The 25523-nt window shown below is 35.8% G+C and overlaps 1 protein-coding gene across 8 annotated transcripts in view; it reads right to left on the reverse strand.

The window, feature by feature from the left end:
- Positions 1–376: 376 nt before the first annotated feature.
- The window catches only part of ITGAV (integrin subunit alpha V), a 133842-nt gene continuing 108695 nt past the window's right edge, over positions 377–25523 (reverse strand). For 5 of the 8 annotated variants that reach the window (XM_081581057.1, XM_081581058.1, XM_081581054.1 and 2 more), the window contains 13 exons: positions 22643–22780; positions 18720–18787; positions 17970–18117; positions 17349–17441; positions 13736–13815; positions 13278–13358; positions 12364–12469; positions 11644–11802; positions 10702–10815; positions 5616–5729; positions 5407–5514; positions 4699–4821; positions 377–4425 (listed from right to left, as the gene is read on the reverse strand). In XM_081581057.1, the coding sequence (XP_081437183.1) occupies positions 4330–4425; positions 4699–4821; positions 5407–5514; positions 5616–5729; positions 10702–10815; positions 11644–11802; positions 12364–12469; positions 13278–13358; positions 13736–13815; positions 17349–17441; positions 17970–18117; positions 18720–18787; positions 22643–22780 (1428 nt within the window). In that variant the 3' untranslated portion in view covers positions 377–4329. Of the gene's footprint in view, positions 4426–4698; positions 4849–5376; positions 5515–5615; positions 5730–10701; positions 10816–11643; positions 11803–12363; positions 12470–13277; positions 13359–13735; positions 13816–17348; positions 17442–17969; positions 18136–18719; positions 18788–22642; positions 22781–25523 lie in introns of all 8 variants that reach the window. The other 3 variants (XM_081581052.1, XM_081581051.1, XR_014079817.1) reach the window with 2 other exon arrangements.

Here is a 25523-nt window from a genome sequence, read left to right on the forward strand (position 1 = left end):
TCAATTTTTTATGAATTTTTATTGGAATATAGTTACTTTACAATGTTGTGTTAGTTTCTGCTGTACAGCAAAGTGAATCAGCTATATGTTTACATAACCCCTCTTTTTTTGGATTTCCTTCCCATTTACATCACCACAGAGCACTGAGCAGAGTTCCTTGAGCGATACAGCAGGTTCTCATTAGTTATCTATTTTATATACAGTATTACTAGTGTATATAAGTCAACCTCCACCTCCCAACTAACACTCCTAAGAATTGGGACTTTTAAAGAGATGTGCCACCTCTTTGAGGTCATCCTTTTAGTGCATTGTTGCTGGCTCCTGTGATTAAAAAAACAACATCATAGAAGGAAAATAGAACATCCATGCACAAAAGTGGCACCACATGCTCAAGTTTATTGAACAGACACAAATTACACATTGGAAACTAATAAGAAGAACACTGTACCAGTTTTCACTAACTCAAATCATGTTAGCAAATCATAAATTTTAGAACACACTCATTTTATGCCTCACCCAATGTGGGTGATCACAAGAGAGCTAAATAAAGAAAATGACTTTCTATGTTACCTAGGTAGGAAATTAATTGATATACACAACTTCCAAGTAACTTTAAGATACTGCAAAGTGTTTCAAAACTAGCAGGGAACAGTTCATGTCCAGCCTGAAGTAAAATGTAGAATGAATAAAGGGTAAAAGGACCTTTTAGGGGTAAATAACTTCATTTGTATATCCATCTCAGAATCCCTCCTTCCTGCTAACAAAAATACTAATAAATTCTTTTAGATTAGGTTTACTAAATTAGACTTTGAAATATCTAGGTTTGGTTACATTGTTATATTGCACTTGAGAAGAATGATGACAAAAAAATCAAAGATTCAGTACCTCTGCCAAGAAATTCATTATGTATGAGAAATTACAACGAAATACAAGCATACATGCATGCTACATGTTCATACGTTCATTGTCCAAACTAGCCTACCAACAAGTTAAAAGAAATACTCTCTACAACACTGAGCATTACATCATTTCATTTGCTATTTTTGATCTTATATTCAATTTTCAAATTTTGTATTTTTTCTTATTAATCAAACTATCACATATGTAAGCTATCTAAGAGCACTAACACAGTGATACCGAGATAAGCAACAGTTGTACACAAATATTCCAAGAATGGCTTATTCTTTGCAAGCTCAACACTACATTCTGTAACACAGGAACATCTATCAATTTACAGACTGTATGCCTTATAAAAAACCCGCTGATCTTATTATACACTACACTTCTGCCACATAAATCTCTCTTAGGGTTATGATTCACTATCAGAAATCTTTCACATCCTCTTAAAGAAGTCAGTTTAGCCTCTAACACTTGAATTTTCTCTTTATATAAAAAAGTATTAATGAGAATTTACTATGAATAATTAGCTTCAAAACAGGGAGAATTGTGGCACTAATATTTTGATTAACTGTTTTACAACTCAGTATTAAGAACTCAATCAGAATTACAATAATCACTAATTACAACAGAAAGGTAAAGGGAAAAAAAGGAAAGAGCATCCCTCACACAAATGTTTCTCAAAATATTAAGTCTTAAATAAATGCCTACATAAGAAATCAACAACATAATCAATTTCTTACCAATATCAAATGTTTTAAATATTCCCAACTCCAATGATATGTGATTTCTTAAATTGAATCAGATTATAAGAATTTTACAGTCAAAACAGATTTCAGTGCTCAATAAATCACAAATACAGCAGTGATTATTTTTTGACATTTTAACCAAAACATTCACATTACTTTAATCCCAACATTTTGCCAAATATTTTCTTCAAAGACTAGGTTTTTAGTCTTCAAAGACTAGACTACCATATTTTTGTAGAGATAAAATTTTCTTTTTTTTTTTTTTTTTAAAGAAAATACTATTGCTTTAAACTACAGTTCATAAGAGCAATTTAAAACATGTTAATTTTCATTACATGACCCTTCAGTCTCCTCCAGTCTAATGCTCTCCCAACTAAGCCATCTTGGCTCCTCCTTCAATCTCTCATAAAAGGTTATATCTTGAGAGAAGAGGCCATAAAAGGAACAGATTGTGCAAAAGCAAATGGTAACATTTAACTTTTTCAAAGAGTGACTTTCTATCCAACAGATATTTTTCAGGAATGACTGCTACTAGATGGGAAAACAGGTGAGGTAAATGCTGTTCTAGACCAACTTAGCAACTGTCTGGTGGCAGGCCCTATGATAAAAAATTTTTACTTAAAAAACTTTAAGTTTATTGGTAACAAAAATACTTATTGTATATGACCACCTACGATCTCTTAAGGTACTAGTAAAATCTATATTACAACACCAATTAATTTTGAAAATCACTAAAGCTAAATACAGGGTCTTGTCAATGTTCTAACTTGTACAACTCACCTACATATGCCTCTATTTTATGAATGTATTCTAGTTTAGCCACTTGTGTAGGGAGTTATAACACAAGCCATGGCAAGAAAATTTCAATTATTTTTAAAACATGGAAAAATATTCAATTATCTAAGGGAAATATTTATCATCACCTAATGAAGGCAGTAGTTAAAAAGCTATTGAACTCTCAATCTCTAATGCACAACATGATGTAATTACACAAAAATAGGTATAATTAACAGTTATCCCCAGGCCTGGAGGAACTGTGAATAATTCACATAATCTTCTAGAAGATTCATCACCCTACAGACTTAAAAAACTACAACTTGCCACCTGTACAGCTTTTATTTAAAAATCCTAGAAAAGTAGTTTATATTAATAAAACTAAGAAAATTTTAAAAGGTTCCCAATAACTTGAATTGCCTATAAAATAACCTCTAAGAAGTTATTATGATAGCTGAGACTGGTTTTACATGTTACACCTGGTTTCAACTGAGGTAATATCCATGCGAGTAGCATCATGCTACTGCTAGAAGTAAACCAGTGAGCTACCTTAAGAATTTAATTCCATGCATTTCTCGTGAGATTCAGAGGTTGAGTGCACATTCTTATAAACTGTAAAGTTTTCTCATTGATCTTGACACATTCTCAATAACAGTTTTGAAAATATAAGGAAAAATACATATATAGGAGGAAAATAAATTAATCCCAACTAAAAACTCCTGCTCTAATCTAAGAGCAAACTATTCAATAAGCAACTCTGTCAAAGAACTACATAGCCTTTTAATTTAAATGCTTTTTTTTTTGTATTGTCTACAGCCAGACTAATGCAATAGAATACACTTTGGAAACGATTTCCAATTACATATAGCTTCAAGCATCATGATGTTTAGCAGAAATTAAACAACTACACAAAAGAGGCAATTTTGATTATAAAACTAATTTTTAGTGTAAGTTGACTTAAAGGATTTGAAATATAACTTGTGTGTGCATTAGTCACTCAGTCAAGTCCAACTCTTTGTGATGCCATGGACCGTACGTAGCCTGCCAGGCTCCTCTATCCATGGAATTTTCCAGGCAAGAGAACTCCCAAAACTGGAGTGGCTTGCCATGCCCTCCTCCAGGGAATCTTCTTGACCCAGGGATGAAACCCCCATCTCCTGCATTGCAGGCAGATTCTTTACTGTTGAGCTACCAGGAAAAACTAATTTTTCAGTATAACTTGACTTAAAGGATTTGAAATAGAATTTAAACTTATACAAAATAAAATGTGATCAAATGGACTGTGGGTAAAAATATAAATAAAAGTTTAATAGCATGTACTCAATTTTCACATTAAAACAAAAATCTGTACCTTTGCAGTTACAAGAAAGAATTTTGATGGGATCATGCTTTTTTCTTTTTTTAAAGTCCTACCATATAGGTAATATTAAAATCCAAGTTTATACAGCTATGAAGTTAGCTTGAAAACTCAAGTGTAGTGTAACACGTATTAACATTATGTATTTGCACAAAAGATGTGGATCCTAAGGTCCAAATTTGGATTGCTTTAAAACAACAAAAACAACGACAAACAAAATCCAACATACAAAATCAGAAACAGTAATTGTAGGAGGTACTATTTTAGATAAAGTGGTAACTCAGGCACTATCTTATGTACATTGAAGACCTATCACTTGAAATGTTATTATTTAAATACCTAAAAACACAAGTCAGTAGGTGTGTATTAAATGTATGTCTGAACTTAATTATAATGAAAAGGATGACAAATATTGCTCACTTTGTGGTTAATACCAATGGGCACCATCAGCAGTACAGTCTTGGAATTTTATTCCTCAGGAAGGAAATTAAAATCTAAACTGAAGTTGGAACTTCTAATGGATCAGGATGTAGCGTAACTTAAAAACTACAGTTAAGTTTCTGAGTTTCCTTCACCATTTTCATGAGGCTGAAGTTGTTCCCTTTCTTGTTCTTCTTGAGGTGGCCGTACACGCTTAAAAAAGCCCATCTGTCAGTTTGAAAAAAAAAAAAAACTAACATCACTGCTACATCAATGAAGTATACAGAAAGTATTCTGAGTGACCATAATATGACCAAGAAAATGTAAAATGGTACTTAGTTCAACTTTTCTTCCTTCAAATGATAAGGAGTGCTCATTATACATCATCATTAAAGGTCCGACTCCTCTTTCCCTCCCTTTTTTCTCTCCCTTTTTTCTTCTCTCCCTTCTTCTTTTCTTCTATTTCCCCTCCCTCCCTCTCTTCCAAAGTCCATCACTTACCCTGTACATTACGAATACTAAAACAGCCAGTAACAACAATCCTGCTAGAACTGCTAAAATGATCACCCACACAGGTACAGGCATGGGTGCTGGCTGAATGCCCCAGGTGACATTTGTGGTAACCTGTTGGGGAAAAAAAAGTTCTTGAGTCTTAAAAATAGTTCACTGAGTTATTCAACAAATATCTGAATATATACTATATTTTAAGTCAATGTTACTGACATTATTTTCTAGTATATGATAAGTTATCATTACACATCTGGCATCAATAGCATATACACACATGAAACTCTCAACTTCAGGTTAACTTCTTACTGTCTCTGAAATGATTTTTTAAATAATCTGACCACCCACTTTATGATGCATTGGTTTCATTTTAATCCTCAAATTAAAGATCTATAAAATGCCCTCACTTACTACAGTTAATTTCCAACTTTCTAACTTTGTGGGGAGAGATTCCCCAAATTTTCCCCCATAAAATTCAGTATATGTTAAGTATATTACACACAATAAGACGCTCAAGTAAAAGGTCTACCTTTAATAATTCTGGGATGGGGGAGTAAAATAGTATTAAACTAGGTTATAACCCATTCAAATAACTCAATTACTTTAAATTATGAAAATAGTTAACTGCTAATATTTAAAATAAAAACAACTTCAGTGTTTAAGTGAATGCACTTATTTCATTTCCCAAAATCAATCACTTACCAATGTGGAGTTGAAGATGTCCTCAATTGGAAGGTTTTTATAAGGAAACTCTATGACATTAAATGAAGCAGACGACTTCAAAGAATATGAATGATTCTGGTTTTCCTTCTATATGGGAATAACAATAAGATGATTTTCTAGATGTCAGGCCTTTTTTATTTCTTTGAAAAAGTGGATAAATTTGCTGAAAGCCGCCTCTGCCCACTTACATTCATAAAGGTCTCGGTCCACAGTAGAGACCTTACATACAGGATTGCACTCTTTCCTCTGTCTAGTCGTCCCACCTGGCAGACAATCTTCAAGCATTCAGCAATTCCACAACCCTGCCAAAAAAATTACTTACTTAAAAGGAAAGATCATTCTATTGTCTCTTCAACGTATGAAAGTTAGACATTTGACTTGTTTTATATGAAAGCTAAAGAGATCTAGATTCTTTTGCCTTACGGCAATAATGTTTAAAATGAGCAGGCTAACAGCTGAACCTATGAATGTTCCCTGTTATGAAGGGATTGGTTTTACTGTGATTTGTTATGGAAGGATAAACCTTATAACATTAAAATATTTACTTTTATAGCTATAACTTAACATTCTTTAGGCAAACCCAGAGCATGGTGATTTTAGTAAGACATGAAAATCAGATCACAACATGCTTGTGGAAAAGAAAGAGAAATGGAGTGAATCTTTAATAGTTATTCCATGTCAGACCTGTAGAAATCAAGTGGCATGTTGATGGTCTTTGCCACATTCGGTGTTTTCAACGGTAACTTGAAGGCAGACAGAATTAACAAATATTCACCACCTTTTATGTGCTGGTCAACCTGCATTAGACATAAACTGTATTATATGCATACACCTCACAACAGTGCTATCCAGTAAGTGACACCTCCAGTTGATGACTAGAAATAGAAGCAAACTCCTCTGACCTGATAAAAGGCATCTACGAAAAGCCCATAGCTAATCCCATACTTACTGGTGAAAGAATGAATGCTTTTCCCATAAGATTAGGAACTGTATGACAATGTCTATTCATGATACTTCTACTCTATACTGTTCAGAAGATTCTTGCCAGTGCAATTAAGCAAGAAAAAAAATTAAATAAAAGGTATCCAGATCAGAAAGAAAAAAGTAAAACTATCTCTATTCAGATGATAGAATACTTACAGAAAACTTTAAAGAATCCACAATACAACTACTAAAGCTAATAAACAAGTACAGAAAAGGTACAGAACACAAGATCAGCATACAAATGTGAATTATCTTTATATAAGCTGGCAATGAAAAACAAGAAAAATTTTTTTAAATTCTATTTTAAACAGAATTCAAAAAGAATAAAATATGTAGAAGTTACTTAACCAAGGAAGTGTTAAGACTTGTACACTGAAAACTACAAAATATTTTTGAAATAAAGAAGATAGCTCATATTCAAGAAATGAAAGGCTTAACATCAAAAGAGCAATACTCTCAAAGTGACAGACAGAGCTAACAAAATTGCTACCAAAATTTCAACAAGGGTTTTTGTAGAAATGGACAAGCTGGTCCTAAAATTCGCATGGAATTGCCAGGAACCCCAACTAGCCAGGGCTTTCCTTGCAGCTCAGATGGTAAAGAATCTGCCTGCAATGCAGGAGACCTGGGTTCTATTCCTGAGTCAGGAAGATCCCCTGGAGAAGGAAATGGCAACCCACTCCAGTATTTTTGCCTGGAGAATCCCATGGACAGAGGAGCCTGGCAGGCTACAGTCCATGGAGTCACAAGAGTCAGACACAACTTAGCAACTAAACCACCACCACCACCAACCAGCCAAAACACTCTTGAAACAGAAGAAACACTGGGCGGGGGTGCTCACACCCCTCAACTTCAAAACTTACTGCAGAAAAACAATAATCAAAAAATTTTGATACTGGCATTAGGATACATGTATAGATCAATGGGACAGAATTAAGAGTCAAGAAATAAACCCATATATTCACAGTCAATTCATTTTCAACAAGGGAGTCAGGATCATTTAAAGAGAAGAGCTAGGTCTTTCCAACAAATGATGTTGCAAGAACTGGAAAACCACATGCAAAAGAATAAATCTGGGCTTCTATTTCACACCACATACAAAAATTAACTCTGTATGGATCAGAGATATAAAAGTAAGAGCTAAGATTACAAAACTCAGAAAACCAGAAAACTTAGGTGTAAATCTCCAGGACTCTGGGGTAGACAATGGCTTTTCAAATATGACAGTAAAAATATAAGCAACACAAAAAGAAATATACTTGAGAAATTTGCACTTCTTCAAATTTAAAAGCTTTTTTGCATCAAAGGATACTATCAAGAAAGTAAAAAGACAACTTATAGAATGAGAGCAAACATGTGCAGTAACAGCTCTGATCAGGGTAGCATCTAGAACACTTCACGACTCAACAACAAAAAGCAAACAACCCAATTTAAATATGGGCAAGTGGTCTGAATAGAGATTCCTCAAATGAAAATACAAAAATGAAAAAATGCTCAGCACCATTAGGCATTAGGGAAATCCAAATAAAACTACAATGAGGTACTACTTCACTCCAATAAGGATGACTACAAAAAAAACTTCTTTGAAGGCAATAGCAAGCGAAGGCAAGAATATGGAGAAACTGGGACCCTCTTATACTGCTGGTTGGGAATGTAAAATGGTACAACCACTTGGAAAAACAGTTTTGCAGTTCTTCAAAAGTTAAATCAAGTTTGGCCGTATGACCATATGACCCAGCAATTGGACCCCTAGATTTATTCTCAAAAAAATTAAAATATATGTTCACACAAAATCTTGTACATGTTTACAGTGGCACTATTCAAAACAGGCAAAAAATGGAAACACAAACATTCACCAACTGATGAATGCATAAACAAAATGTAGTATTATCCACAGAATGGAATATTATCCAGCCACAAAACAACTGAAGTACTAATGCATGCTTCATGATGAACCTCAAAACCACTATGCTAAGTCAAAGAAGCCAAACACAAAAGGCCACATTTTATATGATTTCGTTTATAGGAAATGTTCAAAACAGACGAATCCTTAGAGCCAGAAAGTAGATTAGCGGTCTCCAGAGATGGGTGGTAGGGGAGAAGGCAGTGGCTGCTTAATGCACAGTGTTTCTTTTTGAAGTGATGAAAACGTTTTTAAGTTAGATAATGTACAATGTTGTGAATATACTAGAGATTACTAAATTGTGTATTTTAAAATGGGTAAAACGGCAAATTTTATGTAAATATTTTAAAATGTGATTCTGTACGAGGACAGAAAGAACAGGATCAAAAGTGGGATGAAGGTAGAAGGTAACTTCGAATTCACATGGGTTGGTCAGGGAAGTCCAATCTGCCACTCAAGAACAGCAGAAGGAGATGGGGGAGTAAGCCACAGAGATAGTTGGGCAAAGAGCATTTTAGGGGGAGAGCAATTTTAAAAGTTAGGAGGTAGAAACAGGCTTACGGCTATCTGTTCAATGAAAAGCAAGGTGACCAAAATGGGAAGAGCAGAGTAAGGAGAGGAAATGCAGGCAGCAAGGCAGAAAGGCCCAGATCCCGTTTGCCTCGAAGGCTTTTTAGGCTCTGGTTTTCTCCTGAGTTAGATGGGAAGACACGGGAGTGACACAGTAGTAGTGTTAGTTGCTCAGTCGTGTCTGACTCTTTGAGATTCCACAGACTGTAGCCCACCAGGCTCCTCTGTCCATGGAATTCTCCAGGAAAGAATACTGGAGTGGGTTGCCATTCCCTTCTCCAGGGGATCTTCCCGACACAGGGATCGAACTGGGTCTCCTGCACTGCAGGGAGATTTTTTACTGTCTGAGCTATAGGGAAGTCCTTGGGAGCGACATGACTTGACCAGTTTTTAAAGAGTCACTATGGCTTCTTTGTGGCAAATACACTGTCATGGGGAAAAGGGCAGAAACATGGAGTCTAACTGGAGGTTTGGCAATAGTTCAAGTGCAAGAGGAAGGTGGCCTGGGTTAGATCGTGGCAGTGATACAGATGGCAACAAGGGGTCACTTTCTGTGTGTTGTGAAAGTAGATAATGATAGAATTTGCTGATATGTTGGACATGACGTTTGAGAGAAAGAAAAGAGTCAAGCACAATGCCCATGTTTTGGACAGAGAAACGAGTTGGTATTTACTAAAATGTGGGACACCACAGAAAGATTTGTGTTGGGAAAACTCAAGGGTATGTTCTTAGCATTAAGTGTAAGATTCCTATTAAATATTTAAGAGGAGTTCCAGTAGATAGTTGGATAATAAGAGTCTGGAGGTCAGTGCAGAGGATTGGGTTGGAAATATAAATCAAAGTCATCTACACAGAAACAGCACTTAATAGCCCTGAGAATGATTAAGATCATCTCACATGGAACTGTGGGATATAACCTCTACAGTGACAGAAATCATCAGTGTGGATATACCTGCACTTCTCTAAGTGGTAGCCACTAGCCACACGCGGCCAATGAATACCTGAAATGTGGCTGGTATTTACAAAACTGGACCACATGGATCTAATGAATGACTGGAAGGGGAGCAGCAAGAAATCTGAGCCCTAAAAATACTCTCTGGACCTTAAAAGCCTAGAAATGGAGATTAAGAAGTATAGAGAGTTGTGGTAGGAGGACAACCAAGAGAGTAGGGTTCTAGAAGTAAGATAGGAGTGTTTCATAAAGGAGGAAGTGCTTAACTGTGCCCAAAAGTCACTGAGCAGTTAAACCGAAAGAGAGCTAAGAAGAACCATGGAATTCGGAGATATGGAAGAAACTGGTGATTGCTAGTGAACATAAACACTACACCAGGTGCTCTGCTAGCTATGGTTTGCAGATGTTAAATTTTAACATCTTTTAACGTGTTAAATTTTAAGAACTTGAGTGACAAACCTCTCTATAATATTATAGTTATTAGACAGGCTGACTCAACAAAAGATGATCATAATGTTAATTATTCTCACATTTTTGTTGAGGCCTTCTGGGTTTTTTCTACACTACTGCACATAAGTTGCAAAGATTAGAGTGAGACCAAGAAAGAGGTCAGTTAAAGGAGTGCAGTCAGAAAAATAAGTTAGAATATAAAACATTTTTATTAGCAATCTAGAAAGATAGATCCTTTGAATAAAATGTGGTGTTAATCCAGTTAGGAAGAGGAAAGTAAGAGGAGTGAATGGTATTAAAATATATAGCTCTTTCCAGCACAGCTGTTAGTTATTTTTGAAATGTTCTTTGGCATCAGTTCTATAATCACATATTTTAAAACATTTAAAGTGCTTGTTGTTGGAATGGCACTTACCAAAGTGTGAACATCTCCTTCATTGAGGGTGAGATCCCGCTTCGTGATGAGATGGTTCCGGTCACCTTGCCCACCAATTGTATCATTCTTTTCAGTTGTTTGTGAATTTGAGATCTAGGATTACATTAATAAACTGGTGGTAAATAACAATGGAAAATATTTTGCATAAACATTTTGGCATAAACTGTTACATGTGATTAAAATACAGCCACTAAAACTTTGGTATGATAGAAAATTCACCACTTACTAGATGGCCAAAACTAAGCACAGAAAATAAAGACGAGTCCTTAATATGTGGTAAAAATTACCTCTGCCTAGCCATCATTTTCTCCCCTTGCATAGTGAGAGGAGAAATTGATAAAATATACAAAACAGTCTGAAATTTCACAGTGTACATCTGTGATGTGTGTCAAGAGTATACATTTTTTGTTTTGTTCTCTTAACTCTCCTTTTTCCAAACTGCAACAGCTTCTTATCCAAAGATTCATGCTAGGATGGAGAGGACTATATCTAAAAGTAAATAGAATTCCATAAAATGATATCTTCTAGGTCAAGTCAAGAAAGCCAAGAGTAAAATGTTACATCTTACCCCAAAGACAAAAATTTGGACATCCAAACACCCTTGATATAATATCACATGTGGATAAACCACTATGTGATGAAACCAAAGTCAAACTGGATCACTTAAGAATATCTCCAGAGGCTCACTAAACACCACCTAAATAAATGGTTCAGCAGAACATTATAGAATTCATCCTTACTCATTACACAAATAAACAATCTAATCCACAGCATACTGGTTATGACCTAAAATATTTTTGCAGAATGGATTTGGATTTATTACTAAAACAATTGCTTTATTTTATGCCTTTCTTTTATAGATTTAGAAAGAAAAGCAACTAAAACATCAGCATAATGAATAGCTGCTATGAAGCATATTACCTTAATTCTCAAAGGGTTAATCTCCATATCTGAAGTGCAGTTCATTGGCCCATCAATATCATATTGAAGGATGTACAACAAAGTGTTATTGTTGTATTTGTAAGGCCACTGAAGATGTAGCATTGCCTTGCTGAATGAACTCGGACCATTGTTTCTCAGCTAATGAGGAAAAGAAAATGTAAATACTTTGGGCAAAAATCTATAATCCTTCCCCTACATCATCTTTAGGAATCCTGAATCAACAGCATTTGAATAACAGCAGAGTTTCCATAGAGACTCTAATATCACATCATGATCATTAGTATGCAAAAGAATCAAACTCAACATCTGCCTCCGAGTAGGAGAGTATGTGTCAGGATAAAAATACAAACGAAAGAGGAAAAAGTTACTGATAAGTGGCATAGAAAATTTTCTTCCTACAGAAACAAAATTTTACTCAACGACCTATTCCTTTTATCCAAGTACAACTAATCGGTTTTAAACAACAGCTTGTATAAACAGCTTTCTTTTACCACTTGAAGTTACTTGTCTAATGGAAATGAGCTTAAGAATGGGGAAAAAATTCTAAGAAATCTCTGGTACAAAATTAAACTATGCAGAGTTTACATAAAAGTTACATAGATGTGTTTTTTGTTTTTTAGACTTGTTTTTTAAAAGCAGCCTATCTGTTCCTTTCTCTGTTGTCTCTCTACCAGGTATCAATTAAATCCAACTGCAAACCTCATAGATGTGCTGAACAACTGGCCCAACATCTTCTTCAGTCTCAGGGTTCTCTTTGTACTTCCAATTTGGAATCGGAAGAAAGATATGATCAGGACTTGAGACTCTAAACAATGACCAAAGAAAACCTACCATGAATATCAAAATGATATGGTCAGTTCATTTTCAAAAGTACCTAGTATCCAAATGAATAAAATCAGAATTTAAAAAAAACACCCAAGACAAAAAAAATTATACTTGTACGTGTACATGCACAGCTGGACATACAAACTCTTCTTTACTGAATCCAGTGTAACAGATGAATTGGTAAAAGGTGAACATTTCTGCATAAAAGTTCAATAAACTTATTTTATGCTACTTTTGCCATGTCTGGTTTATTATCAGAGAATTAGCAAACAAATATTTGCTTTGGAATATACCCAGAGCCTTCTTATTCCTGCAGAAGCTATAGTTCTAGTAAAATCACCATGAAACATGGAACATATACTATCTAAAAGAAGTTAGGGGGCCTAAGACTTGGACATACGTTATGTGCTGTGCTTAGCTGCTCAGTCGTGTCTGACCCACTGTAGCCTGCCAGGCTCCTCTGTCCATGGGGATTCTCCAGGCAAGAACACTAGAATGGGTTGCCATGTCCTCCTCCAGGGGATCCTTCCCAACCCAGGGATTGAACCCAGGTCTCCCGTATTGCAGACAGATTCTTTACTGTCTGAGCCACCAGGGAAGCCTTGGACATATCTATACCTATGGCTGGTTCATGTTGATATTTGGCAGAAAACCACAAAATTCTGTAAAGTAATTATCTTTCAATTAAAAAATAAATAAATTTTTTAAAAATGTAAAAAAAAAGTAACTACTTTTTAAAGTAGTTTAAATCATGAGAATATGTTACTCAACTGGGTAATCATACTGACCCTCTTATCTCAACAGCAGCTAAAACAGCAAGGTCAACTTTGTAAGATACAATCGGGCTTACTTTATCAAAAAGATTGGAGCTGAAAAAGAAAAAAATAAATTTAGGACTGAATTTGATGAGCATAATTATCATCAAAATCATACAGAGGCAAAGGCAGTGAAACTAAAAGTGAACAAATGAAAAGCAATAAAGAAATGACCAACTGCACAAAATAATTATTTTCACTAGCATTTAATTCTAAGAAGATGATTTTTATTCAACTTTTATTTTTGTCTTAAAACTCAAAAATAATAAAATTATTCTTATCATGTAAATACTGGTCTTAAAATTTGATAACTAAGTACTAAAATTTTAGTCTATCCTATTCCATAATACTTAAGTATACTGCAAAATATTTTTATAACAAATACTATTTCCTCAAAAGTTATTATAAACAGAAAAAAGTTGTTTTCACACCTTTGAATTTGTAAATCAAATTTCACAGACGTATCCATCTCTGATTGCTGGTGTACACTGAAACGAAGACCAGCTAAGAGCTAAAGAGGGAGGAAGAGAAGATTAATGCTAGTTAGAAACATGTCAAACAAGCAAAATTTCAAATCCCATGTCCAAAGAAAAAAGAATGGTCTAAAACAGGGATTTTCTGAACTTAAAATAAAGCTGAAAGTACTCTGGCAAAAATAACTAAGCCTGCTGCTGCTGCTGTTGTTCAATCACTTCAGTAGTGTCCGACTCTTTGCGACCCATGGACTGTAGCACGCCAGGGTCCTATGTCCGTGGCATTCTCCAGGCAAGAACACTGGAGTGAGTTGCCATGCCCTTCTCCATAGGATCTTCTTGACCCAGGGACCGAACCTGTGTCTGTGTCTCCTGCATTACAGGCAGATTCTTTACCAGTGAGCCACCAGGGAAGCCCTAACTAAGTCTGATCTTCTATCATATCCCTATTAATTAAGATACTCAGGCCAATCCACAATGGAAGCCTGTTTAACAACAATGATTAATCATATCTCCTTGTAATATTAACTAATTATCTCCTTATAATGTCAACTAATATTAACTTTCTGAAAAATGCAAGAGGAACCACTGATCCAATGAAAGTACAGTAGTTATGCACAAGATTTAGTGACAGGAAGCTAATACCTGAACTTGTGTTAATGGAGCAGGAAGAAATAAATGGTTTACAAGACTGAGAGAGCCTGACTGAAAAGGAGAGAAGTAGGGCCAGAAGCAGAATTTCTATACGCCACCCACAAGTCCATCAATAACAAACATCTTAACTTCTGCAGGCAGAAAATTGTTATTTTAAAGAAAACAACTGAGCTACAAAGTTAGAGAAAGCAGGCTTCTTGGAAGTCATATAAAAGACATCTAAAAAATGGCCCTTCTAGGGGACTTCATCAAACCACCTCTCACTTTACAAAGCCTGGAGCCGGCTGTAAGAATTAACCTGGAATTACCCCTGAATACACAGTGAGTAAGAAAGTTAGAGAGAATGAGTGTATGAGAAAATAAAAGGCACATTCACTTCTTAATAAAACACTGCATTAAATACAAGTGAAACATGTAACTTTGAGGACTCTATTCAAGCCCTCTTCCCCAAGAGACCATACATCTAGAAATAACTATGACTTTTAAGGGAAAAATATATTTAAAGAAATATGGAAATTTATTTTTTATTGAAATATATTAATATTTGACACACAACACTGTGTAAAGTTAAGGTATATAACATGTTGATTCCATACATTACATGATTATCATTGTAACAATAACTGTAACTCTGTCACATTACAAAATTATAACTTCTTTTTTTGTGGTTGCAATAATTAAGATCTAATCTCTCACAAGTTTGACATCATACTCTTGTCTATAATCATTACACTGCACATTAGATCTCTAGGACTTATTTACTAGTCGTTGAAAGTCTATACCCTTAAATAACATCTAATAGGACACTGTTTATAAGGGTAGATATGGAATATGTAGTCTCATGTTATCACAGATAATGCCAGGCTGGATGAAGCTCAAGTTGGAATCAAGATCACCCAGAGAAATATCAATAACCTCAGATACGCAGATGACACCACCCTAATGGCAGAAAGCAAAGAGGAATTATAAAGCTATTGATGAAGGTGAAAGAGGAGTGAAAAAACTGGCTGAAAACCCAACATTCAAAGAACGAAGATCATGGCACCCAGTCCCATCACTTCATAGCAAATAGATGAGAAAAAATGGAAACAGTAACAGACTTTATTTCCTTGGGTGCCAAAATCAATTCAGACAATGACTGCAACCATGAAATTAAGACACTTGCTTCTTGGAAGAAAAGCTATGACAAACCTAGACAGCATGTTAAAAAAGCAGAGACATCACTTTGCCAACAAAGGTCCCTATTGTCAAAGTTATCGTTTTTCCAGGAGTCATGTACGGATGCAAGAGTTGGACCATGAAGGCGGCTGAGCACCTAAGAATTGCTACTTTTGAACTGTGGTGCTGGAGAAGACTCAAGAGTCCCTTGGACAGCAAGGATACCAAACCAGTCAATCCTAAAGGAAATCAACCCTGAATATTCATTGGAAGGACTGATGCTGAAGCTGAAGCTCCAATACTTTGGCCACCTAATGTGAAGGGCCAACTCATTGGAAAAGACCCTGATGCTGGGAAAGACTGAAGGCAGGAGGAAAAGAGGACAACAGAGGACAAGATGGTTGGATGGCATCATTGACTCAATGGACATGAGTTTGAGTAAACTCCAGGAGATAGCCAAGGGCAGGGAAGCCCAGAGTGCTGCAGTCCATGGGGTAGCAAAGAGTCAGATATGACTAAGTGACTGAATAACAATTATCACAGATCGTCAAATTACCAATATCAATGTGTTATTATTAATAAATTAGATTCTATTGAAAAGGTAACAAGAAATATACTGCTGCTTTTTTTCCCCTTGATACTAGCAATTCAAAAAGGTATATTTTGTCTCCTTTTTTAGAAGATTTGGGAAGCAGTCCACTGAGTGCTTCTTCTCAAGCTTCTGGGCTCCCTTCTCCACCACCTAAAGAGGAGTCTGATCCAACCAATGTGCAGTTTGATCCTAATGGGATGACCTTATAGGTTTCACTTTAATAAAGTGTGAAGTGAAAGTGTTAGTCATTCAGTCGTGTCCGACTCTTTGCAACCCTACGGACTGTAGCTCGCCAGGCTCCTCTGTCCATGGAATTCTGCAAGCAAGAATACTGGAGTGGGTAGTCATTCCCTTCTCCAGGGGATCTTCCCAACCCAGGGATAGCACTTGGGCCTACCTGCATTGCAGGCAGATTCTTTATAGCCTGAGCTAGCAGGGAAGCCCCAGTTAATGAGATCACTCTAACTCACCTAACAATAACAGTCTTGGTATTTGTCAGAGTAGCTTTGAGGATGCATTAAAGCACCAGTTTAAAATATCAAAGTTACAATCTCAGTCCTTGATTTAAACCATGTTCTCATTCATTCACCAAACTAAAGGCAAAGAGCAGCTTACTGAATACAGGTAATAGCACAACTCACTACTTTAGTATCTTAATCAAAACTAAGCTCTAATAATCATTACATTCTAAAGCAAAACCAACTGAAATACTATTTTGAAGTTTTTATTTAAAAAAAAAAAAAATTACTATGGGGCTTCCCTGGTGGTCCAGTGTCTGAGAATCTGCCTTGCAATGCAGGGGATACAGGTTCAATCCCAGGTTCCGGAAGATCCCATATGCTGCAGAGCAGCTAGACCTATGCACCACAACTCCTGAGCCCATGCTCCAGAGCCCACGAGCCACAACTACTTCTCCCACATGCTGCAACTACTGGAGCCCATGCTCGGCGACAGGAGAAGCCACCGCAGCGAGAAGTCCGAGCTCCACAACAAGGAGTGGCCCCTGCTCACCACACTGGCGAGGGCCCATGTGCAGCAACAGAGACCCCCCCATAATCAAAACATAAATAAAAAATAATCAAACAAATGACTGTGGATAATCCCACAGAAAAATACGCTAATCTCTATGAAAGAAAAAAACAGACCCATTTAATTAAAATGCCTTACTTGAGTTCCAGCCTTCATTGGGTTTCCAAGGTCACAAACCACCTGGCGGGTTTGGTTTTCTGTCTTAAACGCACAGGAAAGTCTTGCTAAGGCCTTAGATAGACGAAGAAAGAGGATTGAAGGGAAAATAAATTAATCACTAAAAAAAAAAAGCAGAAGCCATACTAAAACTGCAAAGTTTCTAGACAATATCATACAGTTGGATGTTTGGGTTTCTTGCTTTACAAAGCAAATAGATCTATTTGAGTAATGAGAGATATGGGGGAACCAGAACTGTGTTCAGTTGCCACATATAAATGCAAAAGTGTTTCTGAACAATCCCTAGAGGACTTAGACACATAACCATATTATTTCTGACAAATTATTTGATGGCCAGGCTTAGACACTTTATCCATCTGACCTTGTGTCAGGCACTTAGCTAGCAATTTTTAAAAAGTTGTATCAATGCATTATGCAAAGTACTAGGCTTGAAAAGAATTATATAAGACAGGCACTCTATTGTCTAGCAATTTAGCCTTAGGTAGAACAGCTAAGCTATAGTATAATAAATAGGGTAGCTGCTCATTAATGTTAATGTGAACCATGAGTGCATTTCGATTTTTAAAGAGGCAGCTTGCTTACTTCACTGTTGCGGACAACCCCGATAAAATCAGCCTGCAGTGGGATGGAAATGATGAGCTCAGCTTCATAGGCACCTTCTCCCTGATTCTGAGCCTTAACAATCAAGGTCAGAGGGTTGTCGTCCCCAATATAGATCTTCTTTTGATCACTACAAGTTAATATAAATCTAGTCAATGAAAAAAGACCGCACAGCAAGAGTATGACTGTTCAAAGCACTGACATGTTCAACAATGTCTCAGGATATTCTGAGACTACTGCACAGATCAACACTAAACTGGAAATAGCACACTGGGTGCAAACTCAACGTTTCTCCCAACAAAAGAAAACACTGGTGCCTTCCTCATATCACTATCACTCAAATCTATTATGGAAATAATTTTATATCCCTTTGTACTTATTAATTTCCTGATTTTTTCCAAAAGTTGAACTAATCCCCTGGTCACTTACAATATTTGCTATAATTTATACATCATATAAAATGGTAATACATCCTTTAGTTAACAGACAATCTTTAAGAGAATACAATGCTACTTTGTGACACTACTCCATACTGATGAAAACAGACCTGTTAACCTAGGTAGCTGGTGAAACATACAGTCTATTTTTTAAAGCTCAATATTCACTCCTTTACTGAAAATCATGCATTATCCTCCAACATAACTAATTGTCATTGCTATTACTTTAATAGAAAAATATGCTCTTTCATTTCAATTTCTTATTATACAGTCTGTTATTTGGAGCAAAACTTACCTATCTACAGAAACCTCCAGTTTGGGTTTACAGACATTGTCTTCACCACAGTCAAGTAGAATATGAGCCTAGAAAAAAGTTTTTTATTTTTTTCTACATGAATAAATACCAATACAGGTCACACACACAGTGTATATTAATATGCATATGGATGTATATGAATATACATGTATATATTTATATACACTCAACTTTTATATATATCTGAATGCAAAAGGGATCGTGGCTGCCTGTTTTTAAACAGATCAGTGTTAGCTAGTAAGAATGAAAAGGAAGGAAAAGATTCATAGGGTATAATACAATTAGTTGGAACCTTTTAGGTCTATCTCGAAATAAGCTGTTATGACTTTGGAATGAAGTGTAGAATAGAAAGTAATATTGAAATTAGAGTTTGGCTTTAGTCTGCTACTGCTAAGTTGTGTGATCTTGGGGCAAAGAAGCTCCTTTACAGAATTTCTCATTACAGACTATGTCTCTGGAGAGCACAGAATAAGGAGTAAAAGAATAAGGAGCTGTAGATACATAGCAACAATTCAGACAGACAGACCAAACAGAACAGAAAGTGGATGAAAGGAGTTCATCATTGGCATGGCCATCTGGAAAGAGATAAAGAAAAAGGAACCAGAAGCATTAAGTTAGCAGATCCAAGACAGGTACAATAAGCAAAGACCTCAACACTTTCTCCCTCCAGATACGACCATATGACATGTCAGCTGGAACATTATGGAAAATCCAGCAGAAAGACACAGTGGAGGAAGCAGAAGAAGTTGGGCAGGATGTGAAATAAGAAACGTAAAAATTAATAAAAGAGGAAAGAAAAAAACAAGCCATTCTTGGTTTGTCTATTGCTAACATCCAAAGGGCTTCAGGTCCTAAGGCAAACAGAAAAGAAAAAGATTTAAAGGGGAAAAATAGTGACAGGCTTTCTTGAAAACAACAACAAAACTGTATGCTTTCAAGTTACAGGGATATAGGGCTTCCCAGGATAAAATAACATGATAGAGATCTTAAATGACAATGCAGTTGGGATGAAACCCAACAATACATGTTAACTAATTTACTGACCTAGATGTAAACAGCTGCTATGTGCTTCAAGAAGTTGAAGGGAAAAGGCCAGGATCATTAGAAGAACTTTGAGGTAACTGCACAAGTCATACCAAAACAATCCACTACTAACTTAGTTCATGAACTAAGAGTGGATTTAATGATATCTGATATGGTGTGTATTAAAAGTCCCAGCTAGAATGATGAGTATCTGAAGTTTGAAATGAGAAGTATTATGAAATATTAATAAACTACGATAAAGGGATATTTGATTGACTACCAGTCTACACTGAAGAAAAAGGATTTAACTGGCATTGGTGCAACTACAGCATTAAAATACACTATCAGGAAAGAATAGCTTCAGAAATAGAAAAAGAGCACTATCTTCCATTCACAGAGAACTAAATCTCTACAGTTATATACTTAGTATCTTACACAGAGTAAGAACTGAATACACATTTGAATGAACAACCAGGAGGCGGTGGGCGGGGGGGGGGTGTTAAAAAGCCACTTTTTCTGCTGCTGCTGCTAAGTCGCTTCAGTCGTGTCCGACTCTGTGCGACCCCATAGACGGCAGCTCACCAGGCTCCACCGTCCCTAGGATTCTCCAGGCAAGAACACTGGAGTGGGTTGCCATTTCCTTCTCCAGTGCATGAAAGGGAAAAGTGAAAGTGAATTCGCTCAGTCGTGTCCGACTCTTAGTGACCCCATGGACTGCAGCCTACCAGGCTCCTCCGTCCATGGGATTTTCCAGGCAAGAGTACTGGAGTGGGGTGCCATTGCCTTGCAGAAAGCACTAAATCTGTAACTCCAAAGGATAAGGGTACAGAAAGGAAAATGCAAGAGCTGCTTTGTCCAATAGAGAAGCCATAGCAAGCTGCATGTGGCTTTTGAGCACTTGAAATGTACCTAGTATGACGGGGGGGTTAAGTTTTACATTTCACTTAATATTAATTAATTTAAATTTAAAAACTGATACTTGATTCTGACACTGGAAAACTTTTAACTTTTAGAATAACTTGGCTATGTGACTCTACTTTTCAGTTGCAAATTCTATGACTTCTAAATGCAGAAAAAATATTTCTGATGAAGCTTTGGCATCTGAATTGACATGTGCTATAGTATAATAAACTCTGGATTTTGAAGACAGTAAAAAACAATATAAAGAATTTCATGGAAAAATGTGACTATTTGGAAATATGGTTTTTAAAGAGGTAATTAAGTTAAAAAGACATCGTTAGGGTGGCCCTAATCCAATATGGTGGTGGTGGTGGTGAAGTTGGTAAGTCGTGTCCAACTCTTGCAGCTGCATGGACTGTAGCCTGCCAGGCTCCTCTGTCCATGGGAATTCTCCAGGCAAGAATATTGGAGTGGGTTGCCATTTCCTTCTCCAGGGGATCTTCCTGACTCCAGGAATCGAACCCAGGTCTCCTGCGTTGCCAGCAGATTCTTTACCGACTGAGCTATGAGGGAAGCCCCTAATCCAATATGACTGGTGCTTTTTAAGGAGATTAGAACGCAGACACAGAGGGGAAACCACATAAAGACACAGGGAGAAAGTGACCACTACAAGCCAGTGGGAAAAGCTTCAGAGGAAACCAATACTGCCTACACTTTGATCTCCGACTTTAAGCCTCCAGAATTGTGAGAAAATAAATTTCTATTATTTCACCACCCATTCTGTGGCACTTTGTAATAGCAGTCCTAGCAAACTAATGCAGATATACTATTAAAATTACAGTCACCAGTTTTCTATTTTTTTTAATGTTACTGATCAGTAAATTTAAACTACAAATGTGTCTCACATTATATTTCTATTAGAAAGCAGTACTTTAAAGAGAGTATACAGTAAAAAGAAGTGAGTAATATGACCAGGGAAATAAAGGGCCATTTTAGAGAGAAGTAAATAAGCATGCTGAGGTAGGTAATTAACACAGAAATGAGAGTACATAATAAAACTAAGAATACAGAAAGAAAGATGCCTAAGAGTAGGTAATGTCCTTCTTGAAACAAAAGTAGAACACAAAGGAAACAAAGATTCAAATAATGAAGAAGGGGAGGTGGAGAAAGGGAAGAAAGTCAAATTTTATTGGTATTAAAGAGATTGGTGATCCCAGTAAACTGATGTTAACACTAATAAATAGTTTCCCCAAAATTCCAGAATTATAAACAGAAAATAATCATAACTCCAATATCAAAATGCATAATGTAAAAGTAACAATTAACTTTTTAAAAATATGAACTAAGAACAATGTTTGTAAGTTCTATACTAATGGGTAGTGGAAAGCAGCACCTATACTATTTACATGCAAAATGAAATATAAGATAGTTATATAAAATAAATTATAAAATTAAAACTATAAAATATAGCTAACATATATAAAATATATTCCTTATAAAATTCTGTGTTGCTATATTTCATTTTATCAAAAGAATAATTTATATACTATATATTCATATGTGTGTATATACACTAGTTTTTAAAATATAAATCAAAGATAACATAAACTTGTTTAGCAAAATACTAAAATACTATGTATTACTTGGCATTTTGTTGTTTTCCTTGACTTACTTTATTGTTTTATGTATTCAAAATGCGACCTTGTCTTCCTCTGCATGTAAGTTGAGTGGCTTTGAATATCTCTTCCCCTCTTACTTCTCTGACTAAAAAATGCAACATTATAGAAGCAATCCTTGTATGGCTGAGTCCCTTTGCTGTCCACCTGAAACTATCTCAATATTGTTAATCTGCTATACTCGAATGCAAAAAGATTAAAAATATAAAATAAAAGCAATCCTTTATGCTATTTAAAAATACAAATTATAAGATTTTTTAAAAAGATTAAAGAATCAAATAATAAATTAATAAAGTACAGTACCTGTCGACTAACATTGGCAGGAGTAAATTGGTTAAGAATAGGTTGCAACCCTGTTGCATCAGCAGCTGTTCGATAATCCAACCAATACTCCATAAAAATAGTAATTGGAGTGAGTTTGTCTCTAAATTCAGATTCATCCTAAAAATGGAAAAGCTTTGAATTAATTACAATATCAACCTAAGACATCAAGCTATCTGTAGAAATCCATAAGTGCACAATACAAAGCCAGCTGTACTTACCCCTTGATCCAATTCTACCAAAACTCTCTGTAAAACTACACTTACATAAGAATAGGATATTCATAAAGACTATCATTATCCATTGAGAATCCTTAATCAGCTTTGTTTTGTAATGTAATATTTGATTCACACAAAAATATGAGACCTGTTAATAAAATGAGCACTCCAACACACACCCAATGTAAATAATAACTAGGACATTACTTATATTGCTTAAGCTGCCTACACGCTCTTTTCATCCCTTTGTCTTCCTTCCAGAGGTAATCATTCCATTAGCTTGCTCACAGTAATTTTACTCTAGTGTGTATGTCTCTAAAACAGCATGTTCTTCAGATTGCTTTTCTTGTTTATTTTAAAATGAGATCATACGTATTCTTCTGTCATTTGCTTCAACACTTTTTTAGAAGATTCATTCACACTGTCTCATGTAGCAAAGTCAACTTTTATTGCTGAGTAACTGGAGTGGGTAGCGTTTGCCTTCTCAAGGGGATCTTCCCAACCCAGGGATCAAACCGAGATCTCCCACATTGCAGGTGGATTCTTTACCAGCTGAGCCACAAGGGAAGCCCAAGAATACTGGAGTGGGTAGCCCATTCCTTCTCCAGGGGATCTTCCCGATCCAGGAATTGAACTAGGGTCTCCTGCATTGCAGGCAGATTCTTTACCAACTGAGCTATCAGGGAAGCCTATGTTGGGTAACACTTATAATAAATCCACAGTTTATCAATTCTTTTTTGGATTTTTTTGGGTTTTGGTTTATTTTTGCTATTACAAAAAAAAAAAAGTATCGTTCTACACAGTGGAAAGGAGATTTGTCAGCTCTCTAAGACAACACCATATTATTTTCCAAAATCTTCACAGCATTTACACTGCCATTAGCAACACATAAGAATTCTCATTAATTCACACCTGGACCAAGCAATAGGTACCGGTAGACTTTGTCTGAGTGTAAAATGACATTTCTTCATAGTTGAAGCTTGAGGTATTTGTCTTGTTTGCAAATATCATGAATAGTTATTTAATCAAAAACCTTTCTTGCACTTCAAGTAAGATGGCCATGTTTTCAGTCTATTCAAGTGTGAAGTTACATTTCTCTACTTTTAATGTTAACCCACTCTAGGATACATGCAAGTTGGTCTGTTTTTTAATCTTCTTTAGAAACAGCTTGGATTGAGTTTGCTTATATTTGGTTAGTAATTCTACATCTATGTCTTCATGTAAGACTCATGATTTCTTCTTGTTTATACTATCCTTGGCCAGTCTAGGTATCAATTACACTAGCTTCAGAGAATAAACTGGAAATACATCTTATTTTTCTATTCTTTCTAAGAGCTTAATATTGGAATGTCTCATTCCTGACAGCTTAGATGATATTGCCTATAAAATTATTTAGGTCTTGTGATCTGTTTGTGTAAAGATTTTTAAACTGCCAGTTCAATTTTCAGAATGGTTTATATGGTTAAGTGGATTGTTTGGGTTTTCTATTTCTTCAAGTAATAGTCGTGTTATGTTTTTCTAAGAATGTTTTTGTTTTCTTGGTACAAGGTTGTTCCTAATATTCTATTATTTTAATTCCTCCATTATCTATGTGCCTGCGAGCAAAGTTGCTTCAGTCATGTCCGACTCTTTGTGACCCCATAGACTGTACCCCTCCAGACTCCTCTGTCCATGGGATTTCCCAGGAAAGAATACCGGAATCAGTAGCTATTCTCTTCTCCTGGGCATCTTCCCAACCCAGGGATTGAACCCGGGGTCTCCCGCACTCCAGGCAGATTCTTTACTGCTGAGTCACCAGGAATGTCCTTTTTTAATTTTTAATTTTGTGGAGGTTTTTGGGTTTATTTTTCCTTCATTTTTTCCCTCAAGCTTTCATTTAAATTAAATAGCATTTAAGGCTATATACGTTTACGTTTACAATATGCTTTTGGGATATCCTACACATTTTGGTATTTTGATATTTTCACTATAATTCACTTCTAAGTAAATTTCCAGTATGATTTTTTTTATCCATAAGTTGCTTAAAATCACAATTCCTAATTCTCAATTTAAATTTGTTACTGATTTCTAAAAATTGCACTATAATCAAATAGCATATATTCTATGATTTCAATTTTCTCAAATTTGTTCAGACTTTCTGTATCTATATGGGCAACTTTTATATTCTCTAAGTGTTGGATGCCAAGTTCTATATAGGTTTATTAAATAGAGTTTATTAATTACGTTGAGTCTTCTATATGTTTACTGATACTTTTGTCTTTTAAATCAAATTTCACCCTTTATTTCTTTCAATATTTTATACACATTTATACTTTGTAACTGATAATTCTAAATCTCAAGTCTTTCCATGGGGTCGCAAAGAGTCGGACATGACTGAGCAACTTTCACTTCACTTTTCCAGGACTAAGATTTGTTTGCTGTGCCTTCTGATGGCCTCCTTTCTGTTTCTATAGTACTTTAGAAATGAATTCCTATCTGATTTGAACTTAACCTGTGGGACCTGTACTAGATTGTTCCAGTGAAAATTTGCATTTACTCTTGCAAGAGTCAGGAGCATCTTTGTTTTGGGAACACTTTAGCCCTGTGGAAAAATCTAGACCTAATACAGGAGGTTCAGGTCAGACCCCTGGCTTGCAGCACGCCTC

This window comes from Giraffa tippelskirchi, chromosome 3 (assembly GCF_054371585.1).
Source record: "Giraffa tippelskirchi isolate mGirTip1 chromosome 3, T2T-mGirTip1v1.2.pri, whole genome shotgun sequence".
Classification (NCBI taxonomy): domain Eukaryota; kingdom Metazoa; phylum Chordata; class Mammalia; order Artiodactyla; family Giraffidae; genus Giraffa; species Giraffa tippelskirchi.